The sequence below is a fragment of the Saccopteryx leptura genome, chromosome 1, assembly GCF_036850995.1.
Source record: "Saccopteryx leptura isolate mSacLep1 chromosome 1, mSacLep1_pri_phased_curated, whole genome shotgun sequence".
Classification (NCBI taxonomy): Eukaryota; Metazoa; Chordata; class Mammalia; order Chiroptera; family Emballonuridae; genus Saccopteryx; species Saccopteryx leptura.
This window is the reverse complement of record NC_089503.1, coordinates 54,100,275-54,110,695: the sequence shown is the minus strand read 5'-3', so window position 1 is coordinate 54,110,695 and position 10,421 is coordinate 54,100,275. Positions and strand designations below refer to the sequence as shown.

At 49.6% G+C, this 10,421-nt stretch overlaps 1 protein-coding gene across 1 annotated transcript; it reads left to right on the top strand.

Moving 5' to 3' along the window:
• The first annotated feature begins 1,586 nt into the window (after positions 1–1,586).
• Positions 1,587–10,122, top strand: CCKBR (cholecystokinin B receptor). The gene is made up of 5 exons (XM_066360601.1): positions 1,587–1,815; positions 7,494–7,745; positions 7,900–8,149; positions 8,429–8,601; positions 8,773–10,122. Exons 1-5 carry the CDS (start codon positions 1,665–1,667, stop codon positions 9,309–9,311), a joined length of 1,365 nt encoding a protein of 454 aa, XP_066216698.1. The 5' UTR covers positions 1,587–1,664; the 3' UTR covers positions 9,312–10,122.
• Positions 10,123–10,421: the final 299 nt, after the last annotated feature.

The following is a 10,421-nucleotide window of genomic DNA, read 5'->3' as shown; positions in this document are numbered from 1 at the left end:
CATGCCCCCATCAACGTTGTTTCCGAGGCACCCCAGTCATCCAGCCCTGTTCTGGCCCCTCCCGTGGGAACCTGAAATCTCAGGCAAGCTGCTCCACCTGAACGGAGAGCAAACAGGGCACGTCAGTGTGGGGTGAGGGCAGGCACTGCCTGGATACCAGGGATAAAGCCAGCTGCCTCCTCCCCGTTCAGGCCTGCGCTGGGCGCGATTGCCCCAAACCAGTGGTGGGACTCAAATAACAACAACCGGTTCTCTGCCCTAATGACCGTTTTAAGTATAAAAAATATATATACCAAAAGGGAGTTTATTATTTCATGCATTTAATACTTAAATAACAATAAGAGGTACATAAAACTAGATTATGTTATAAGAGTTTAAAATAGTAATGAAAAAATATTAAATAATACCTGACAAAAAACAATGAAACTGTTAAGGTATTTCCATATTGCTTCCATATTGGCGTCTTCACTTCCTACTGAAGTAACAAATGTGAGGGAATTAAAATGTAGTATTTCATCAAAGGCATAATGAGTTTTATGAAATGAATAAATATTACAAGAATAGTTCCATCAATTTTTTTTCACCTATGGATGGAATGAACATTACTATGGGTGCTTAGAATACGCTGTTGAGCAGATAAACATTTAAAGAGTATGGAATGTAAATGTGTGATTTCCACATTGAGCAGCTGCCCAAGCGCCCACTTTAGAGAGAACCCTGATTACAATTGCCATGTTAACAACCCCTTCCTGGAACTCAAAAAAAAAAAAAAAAAAAAAATAGGTATCTGTTCTGCCCAACCAGTAGGAACCGGGTGCATCTCACCACTGAACCAAATTTAAACTAGGCAGTTCTCACCCCCACCCCCACCCCCACCGCCCTTTTCCCTGCCAAGGTTTTCCGGGGTCAAACGTTGCCTCTCCCGCTCCATCTTTGCCCGCTGGGGCGGTTTCTTGGGAGCTTTAAGTGGCAGCCTAGTTGGTGGGGTGTGGGGGGGGGAGGGGAGCCTGTCGGCGGGCAGGAAAGGCAGGTGCCCGGTGCAGAGGCAGGTGCAGGGGCTACCCCAGCCCCGTGACACCCAGCTGCAGGGAACTACTGTAGACATAGTGTCCGGCCACTGCGGCATAGCACAGTGCTGTCACCGCGGCGCTCCGCGTGGGCCACGGCGTCAGCGCTGCAGCCGGTGAGCCAGCACGTGGCCTCCGCCTCAGTTGTCACCTCTACACCCCCCCACCATCAGGGAAAGATGCTAGCCCCTGGCAGCCGCAACCTCCCTCCTGGAAACCTCTCCATCCACCCCCAGCCCCATCCACCCTGCCAACACACACGCACACACACACGCACACGAAATCCCCGGAGCCGGGGGCGGTGGGGCAAGGAGTGGGAGAGAAGGAAATCTTGAAGCGAAGAGCGGAGAGATCCAGGCAGGGGGCGAGTCCTGAGCCGGGGAGGGGCGGAGATCACCTGGCGGGACAGCTGCCTCTTTGAGCCTAGGAGACTCGAGCCCCGGCGGGAGCGCCGCGGAGCAGCCGAGGGCGAGGGGCCAAGTCTGGGGGCGGGACCAGGAGGGGCGGGCGCCTCCGCGGACTCGCAGCTCGAGCTGCTGGAGCCGCCGCGGGAGCCCGCAGGGCCGAGCCCAGGGAGGCGGCGGCTGGGCCAGGGCCATGGAGTTGTTGAAGCTGAACCGGAGCGTGCCAGGATCCGGACCCGGGCCAGGGGCTTCCCTGTGCCGCTCTGGGCCACTCCTTCTCAACCACAGCGGCACGGGCAACCTCAGCTGCGAGCCCCCTCGCATCCGTGGAGCCGGGACACGAGGTGGGTGCCTCCCTAAGTCCCCTCTAAAAACCCCTTCTCACTGCACCCCACAACACGAGTAGAGGAACCCACTTCCCCCACACTCCTTCTCAAACGCTCACACACCATCCTCTCAGGCCACTCCCTCAGTCCCCAGACAGCTTCCCCGCCACTTTTACCCCTGCAGCTCATAAAACTCCATCTCGGCTTCACACCCTGGTCCATTGGTCCCACCCAGAGCTTCCCGTAAACCCCAAAACCCAGGCCCCTCCTAGACCCAGAGGGTGGGGAACCAAGGACCTTCTTGCCAATCAGTATAGTTCTGTGTACTTACAGTTCACAGAACCACAGTGGGAAAGGAAAGGAAAGGAAAGGAAAGGAAAGGGGAAGGGAAAGGGGAAGGGAGACAAGATTGGGGGAAAGAAGGGAAGGGAAGGGAAGGGAAGGGAAGGGAAGGGAAGGGAAGGGAAGGGAAGGGAAGGGAAGGGAGACAAGATTGGGGGCAGGATATTTGGGGGAGGGAGCACTCTGGAAGACCTGAGTGGGAAGTTAGACTTATCATTTGTGTCTCCCTCCCCACCCCAACCCCTAGCCTTCCCCAAAGAGATCCTCAAACTTGAATTAGGGTGGACAGTGGGCTGCATGCTGCTCCCTAGAGTTGCCTGTCTTCATTTCACTCATCCTCAAGTCCCCCTGCCTCCCAACTTGGAATTCTTCTCAAGCTCTGAATGTCTTTCTTCTCTGCCCCTAAATGCCTTCCAAGCCTCCTCTCTTACCTGTCTCTCCTTGGGTTTCACCCTCCTAGCGCCTGGCTGCCCCCTTCATTATTACCCCATCCCTTAGTGCCACCACATCCTCACCCCCCCCCCTTTTGATGATATCCATTCACCCAGTCCTCAAAATAACTTTCATTCTTCCCATTCAGTCAACATCCTACTTTTTTTTTTTTTTTGATGGCCTGGCTCAAGATATATTTTCCCGCTTCCTGTGCCTTTTCTTTCCTTAAATGTTTACTAGGCAACTGTAGTCCCTGGATTAGGCTTCAGGGACACAAGGATGAACTAGACCCCATCCGAACACTCATCAGTCCATAGTCAAGTCAGAGGGGAAACAAAGCCAATGGGAAAATCACAGTCAGCATGGGAAGTTTCACAAGAGGATCTGAATTATCAGCACCCAAAAAAGAGTGGGGTCTGAGAACTTCACAGAGGGAACCTGGAAAGCTGGGTCCTGACACTGAGTTTATTAGGCAGAAAAGGAAGAAATGAGATTTCAGGAGAAGAAATAGTGTTAAACAGAAGGAAATTACTACCAACCCTACAAAAGTAAAGTAGCAATAAATTTTAATTCAAGTGTTTTTTTACAGGACAAAATATGCATGCATTCTGAGACCAGTTATTACACAATTTCACTTAGATTCTTTCATTCAATGAATATTTATTGAACCAGAGATCGCACTAGGCACCAAAACTGACACAGTTCCTATTTTTCATGGAGCTCACAGTTGAGTGGAAGAGACAGACAGGTAAGCAGGGAAGTACAGCACAAAGTGGGGAGCGACTTGAGGGGACTGTAGGAACACAGAAGAGGAGCACTTCTGTCCTAGCCTAGCCTTGGGAATCAAAGTTGGCCTCCTCAGAAGGTGAAGCAGGAACTGAGTAGAAAGGTTAAAAAGATGAGGGAGAGCCAGCCAAGTGAGCAGACAGAAAAGGCAAAAAGCATCCCTAGCAGAGGAACAGTATATGTAAAAGCCCAAAGTCTAAGTCCATGGCGGTTTTGTTCAGCGTGTCCAAGTTTCTGGGTGCCTTAAACATATACCACAAGAGAGAAATAATGAACATTCGGAATAAAGACCAACTTAAAAAGTTTACAGAGAGCCTTATAGGAATGACTGGAAGTTTCAGTAGTACTGTCAAGGTTTATTCTGTAGCATAGAGGAGGGGCTGGGGGACAAGACATGGAAGGCAGGGTCGGGGGGTGGGCACTTTAGAAGGCTATTGTATTACACTGGTCCTGCTGAAAGATGATGCTGGCTTAGACTAAGGTACTGGCAGTGGAGATGGAGAGAAGAGGATAGGTTTGAGAGGCACTCTGGAAGTGGAACCAACAGAATTTAGAGACTTATGAGAAATGCAGAGGGAGGATGAGGTCAAGGGATGACATCCAGGTTTCTAGCTTGGCTTAGACAATTGGATGGATTTTTTTTTAACTATGCATTTGGTGGGGGAGGGAGACAGTGAGGAGGGAGGAGCAGGAAGCATCAGCTCCCATATGTGCCTTGACCAGGCAAGCCAGGGATTTCGAACTGCGGACCTCAGCATTCCAGATCGATGCTTTATCCATTACACCATCACAGGTCAGGCCCAATTGGATGGATATTGATGCCATATAATGAGAAGAATTACAAAGAAACAGAATCAGGTTTGAAAGAGGAGATAATAAATTCATTCAACTTAAAACCTGCTGAGCTTAAATGCTGATGTTATACTCAGGTGGGGTTGCCCCATAAACTATTGAACCCAAGGGTCTGGAGCGTGGGAAGAGGTATGAGCTCAAAACACAGACTCCAAAGGGCTCTGCTTAGAAGAGGTAAGGGAATCCATAGAAATAGATAAAATTTTGTGTAGAATGAAAAGAAAGGTACTAGGACAAAACCCTTAAGAACACCAATATAGTATTTAAAATCCTGGCAAAGAAAGAAAGGTGCATGAGGGTTGAAGGTGCAGAAGATAGCAGAGATAGTGAATAGACCAAGGGACCTGGAGAAAGCAAACTGTGAAGCTATTCAGAGTGCATGTCTAAGGATTGGCCTCACTGACTCAGATGGAGTTATCCACACACAATTGAATGTTGTACAGGCCATCAGAAGTTACCCACAAGGACTCTGTTAGCTAAACTCATTCATAAATGACCCCTACAGGTACATGTTACCCAGGCTCACTCCATTTTTACCAGTTGAAATGTGGATATTACCCACACTATTCTGATATAATTCACACAGACTTGAGTGTTACCCATGTTCACTTAGATGATACCCACAGAAAAACAGATGTCACCCACACTCACACTAATATTATCCACATCATTTAGATGTTCCTCACCCATTAAACATTCATTTTCATTTTACTATTATCAATACACAATTAGTACTTATTCTCACTTAAGTAACCCTCCTCCAGATATTACTCTTACACATTCAGATATTACTTCTAAAGACTCAAATCAGATTAACATTTCATTTAACATCTTAACAGGCTGACATCTCACATTTACACTCACTTAAATATTGTCCACTTGAGGCCCTGGCTGGTTGGCTCAGTGGTAGAGCATCGGCCTGGCATGCAGGAGTCCCGGGTTCGATCCCCGGCCAGGGCACACAGGAGAAGCGCCCATCTGCTTCTCCACCCCTCCCCCTCTCCTTCCTCTCTGTCTCTCTCTTCCCCTCCCGCAGCCGAGGCTCCATTGGAGTAAAGATGGCCCGGGCACTGGGGATGGCTCTATGGCCTCTGCCCCAGGCGCTAGAGTGGCTCTGGTCGGGACAGAGCAATGCCCCGGAGGGGCAGAGCATCACCCCCTGGTGGACAGAGCGTTGCCCCCTGGTGGGCGTGCCAGGTGGATCCCGGTTGGGCGCATGTGGGAGTCTGACTGTCTCTCCCCGTTTCCAGCTTCAGAAAAATACAAAAAACAAACAAACAAACAAACAAATATATATATATATATATTGTCCACTTGAATATTACTTCTGTCTCCAAAGTGAGGAGAGGGCATGCTCAAGCTTTAAAGGCACAGAGGTGAAGAATGGATGAGGAAGGACAAAGCAGATGCATTTGTACACAGTGACAGAGATTAACTCCAAATTCACTAACAAGCATGTGTTGACACCTCCTCTCTGAGGGACATTATGCCAAATGCTAGGGATATGCTGGACAACTAGATGGACATTGCTCCTGATCTCAAAAAGCTCATTGTCTAGTGGTGGAGATGGAGAATTAAACATCATCATAATATAGTGAGTAATGCCATGATAGAGAACAAAGAGGGAGAAAGAAGCCCAGATTGAGATTTGATTGGGAGAAGGAGGCAGCAAGATGAATGACAGAAGAGGAAGGGAGCAGCGGGAGGCAAAGCACTTTAGAGATCTGGAGACTTGGCTTCTATTCTGATTCTGCTCTTTACTGTGTGCTCTGAGCAAGTAACACCACTTCTGGCTTTAGTTTGGGGATCTCATAAATAGCATTTATTTGACATCTACAACAGTTCTGAATAAGTTGGTATTTGTGATGAGAAAACAGCTTACTTTGGGGGCTTAGGCAAAAGTAAGCCAATGTATGGGCTGAGGAGGAGAATATTGCACTGTGAGTCCTTCCCTCCCACCAACCTAGAAGGCTCTGCCCCTGCCCTCTTTCCCTTCAAGCTCCAGTTTTCTTCATGCTGAGCCCATGGGTATGTGGGTATGTGTGACTGGGCCAGTTTAATTCAGTTCAGCTTTGTCTGGGTCTGCTTGCCTTTGATAGAGACCCAAAGATGAATCCATCTCCCAAGAGTCAGTGACACAAATGAATAGGGTCAATCCTCTGTCTAGCCCAGCAACTCTAATCTAGTGTCCCTCCTGTGAATTTCCATAGCATTTTGTGTATTCCTCAACCTCTACTCCTCATCACACAGTATGGTAATTATCTGTTTACATATCTGAGTGTCCCTCCCTCTTTTCATGTTCATCTCTTCCCCAGTGCCTGGCACATAAGTGTTTGTTGAGTGAGAATAAATGTTTGAATGTTTGGAGATCATTAAAATACAAGGCAGAAAGTAAAAAAGGGTTGTAATAGATGTGTAAGGAATAGATGTGTAAGGAACTTGCATGGGTCAGAGGAAGGGGAGATTAACTCCAAATGAGAAGTCTAGAAAGGCCTTACAGAAAAGGAGACATTTCATCTCAGCCTTAAGGACATTGGTAAATAGGAATTCACCGGATACAAAAAGAAAAAACAAAAACAAAAACAAGTTTGCAATGGGAGGTGTGGCGGGGGGGCGGGGAAGGGGTAGTGAAAGAGCATTCCAGGCTGAGAAACCAATGTGAGGAAGGGAGAGTCATGAATGCACATGATGCCTTCAAGAAACTGACTCATCCAGGAGCTTAAGTGGGTGCATTGCAGGGAGGACATGGAAGGAGGAAAAGGGCAGTACTCAGAAAATCTGTGCATGCTAAAGGGTTGCAGACAGTCTGGAGTAGGGGAAGGTGTTTTTAGTCAATAAGGGCATAGCCTGACCTGTCAAATACTACAGGGGGTTCAAGTAGAATAGACTTAGAAGAGACCTTTTGATTTAGCAGTTAAAGCTTAGTGACCTTGGGAAAAAGTGTCTAGTGATAGGAGGACAGATAGGGCACTGAATTATAATGGACTGAGAAATGAACAGCAAGATGGCATACAACCCTTTCAAGAAGTTTGGCTGCAAAGACATGTGGAGTAAAGCCTTAGAAAAGACAGATTTCTTAAGGAAGGATAGAGTTAGGCCAAGTTAATTAAACCTCAAGGATTAGAAGGATAAAAGACTCAAATTCACTATTTGCTGGGGGGGGTGCAGTTCTTGAGAAGCAGGGGATCTGGCTGGGTAGTGGGGGTTGGGGATAAGTAGGATTGGGGGGTCTGGCCTAGTGGAGGCCAGACCCCCTATTGCCACCTCTTCCTTTTCCTGCCCAGAATTGGAACTTGCAATTAGGGTTACCCTTTATGCTGTGATCTTTCTGATGAGTGTTGGAGGAAATGTACTGATCATCGTGGTCCTGGGATTGAGTCGCCGCCTGAGGACTGTCACCAACACCTTCCTGCTCTCACTGGCGGTCAGCGATCTCCTACTGGCTGTGGCCTGCATGCCCTTCACCCTCCTTCCCAATCTCATGGGCACATTCATCTTTGGCACAGTCGTCTGCAAGGCAGTTGCTTACCTCATGGGTAGGTGAGAGAGCCACCCTGTCCCCTTTGCCCCTTTTCTCATCTATAGTCCTTGCCTGATTTCGGGGTATTTCGCAGAGGTAATTGAGAAACTCACACTGGTGAATGTGTAGTTCAGGTTTCCTAGGTGACCCCTTCCTCTTCCCTCATTTAGGGGTGTCTGTGAGTGTGTCCACGCTAAGCCTGGTGGCCATCGCCCTGGAGCGGTACAGCGCCATCTGCCGACCACTGCAGGCGCGCGTGTGGCAGACGCGCTCCCATGCTGCTCGTGTGATCATGGCCACTTGGATGCTGTCCGGACTGCTCATGGTGCCCTACCCCGTGTACACCGTCGTGCAGCCAGTGGGGCCTCGTGTGCTGCAATGCGTGCATCGCTGGCCCAGTGCGAGGGTTCGCCAGACTTGGTGAGGGTGCCCCTTGCCTATTCCTGGGAACCCCTTTTCCATCACCATCATCAGATCCTTAGGACCATTCCCCAGAATCTTCCTCCAGATGCTCCAATTACCACTCCAGTTCCCTTTCAGCACCCATCACCCTGGGATTCCCATTTAGGGATTCTCTGCAGCTCCCTAGGCCTTCCAAGCAGCACCCCAAATCCCAGACACATCAATTCTTGGCTCTTCCTCCATCTGTGGTTATGGCTGGATAGAGACCCGCGGGACTGGTCTGTGCTCTGCCTCCAGGTCGGTACTGCTGCTCCTGCTCTTGTTCTTCATCCCTGGTGTGGTTATGGCTGTGGCATACGGACTTATTTCCCGAGAGCTCTACTTAGGGCTTCGCTTTGATGGCGACAGTGACAGCGAGAGCCAGAGCAGAGTCCGGAGCCAAGGAGGGCTGCCTGGTGGGCCGGGATCAGGTGGGTGAAATCCATAAGGGGCAGAACTTTGTAAAGGGGCGGGCCTAGGGTAGGTGGGGCAGAAAATAGAGAACCGGAGGAGAGGCTGAAAATGAGAGGGTCAGGTGAGAGCTGGTCTGGAGGTTGAAAGGACTGAGCCTTCTGCTCTGAGCGCCCACTGTCTGTGCTCAGGTGCTGCCCTTCCGAACGGGCGTTGCAGGCCAGAGACCCGGTTGGCTGGCGAGGACGGCGATGGCTGTTACGTGCAGCTTCCACGCTCTCGGCCCGCGCTGGAGCTGTCTGCGCTGACTGCGCCCACTCCTGGACCAGGATCTGGCCACCGGCCCACCCAAGCCAAGCTGTTGGCGAAGAAGCGCGTGGTGCGCATGTTGCTGGTGATCGTTGTTCTTTTTTTCCTATGTTGGTTGCCAGTGTACAGCGCCAACACGTGGCGGGCCTTCGATGGCCCTGGAGCACGCCGAGCACTGTCCGGTGCACCCATCTCTTTCATCCACTTGCTGAGCTATGTCTCTGCTTGTGTCAATCCCTTAGTCTATTGTTTCATGCACCGTCGCTTTCGCCAGGCCTGTCTTGACAGGTGTGCTCGCTGCTGCCCCCGGCCTCCAAGAGCTCGCCCCAGGCCTCTTCCAGATGAGGACCCTCCCACCCCTTCCATTGCTTCACTGTCTAGGCTGAGCTACACCACCATCAGCACCCTGGGGCCTGGCTGAGGAAGGGGGTGGGGGGTGGAGTGGGAGGTGAGGCAGGGCAGTCATATTTTTACAAGCACTGAGCCATTCAGACACACAAGAGACACAGACCAACTGACACAAAAAGCATGGACTAATCTCAGTGCACCAGAAAAGGTGACTTATTGACACAAAATAAACAAACTGGACCCCCACACAGAAAACAAGGCACACTTGGTGTGGCATATAGAAAGATGGCAGTGAACTTGGGCATACTCAGACGCAGCATCCCTAGTGGTAGAGATGCTGCATCCCAGATTCCATAGTGGGAATTCTGTGACAGGGGAGGCCTGCCTCTTACACACAGATAGTAATGGCATTGATTCATCTAGGGCCTTGGTCGGCAAACTCATTAGTCAACAGAGCCAAATATCAACAGTACAACTATTGAAATTTCTTTTGAGAGCCATTTTTTTTTTATTTAAACTATATAGATAGGTACATTCCTTATTGAGGTAGTGCCTGCATATGGTATTTTGTGGAAGAGCCACACTCAAGGGGCCAAAGAGCTGCATGTGGCTTGCGAGCTGCAGTTTGCCGACCAGGGAACTAGAGAATCTGGAGCCTGGCACTGGGCTGACTCCTGAGATGCTTCAGGGAGCCCCAGTTTGACCTCACAGTGCCATTCCCCAATCAGCACTGGGAACACCAACCTAATCTCACTGCTCCCTGACCAATAGGCTGTTTTCCACTGAGAAGTTCCTTTATTTTTTTTTCCTGTTAAATGCTATGTTCCTGCCCCCTCCTCCCCAACCTCTTCAAGAAATAATAAATGACTTGGCTTCCTCCTAAACTTCTCTTCTGGACTTTTTGGGGACAGAAAGGGGGCATGGGGTTTTGTGGTCTTCCCTTTCAGGTCACGCACAGCTGGAACCCATGCCAAAAAGCCCACGGTCTGAGGCTGAAAGAGGCTGTGTTGTCTCTGGGTTGTCATCCTGAACCCACCTGCACATCCATGTCATAGTTAATAGCCAGGAATGGGGGTGAGGGTGGTAGGTAGAAAATCCACAGCACATGAGTCCTAAGCACACTCTCTCAAAGTGGCATCATTGTTAAGGTACTAACTATATTAATAGATGCTTATTAAATATT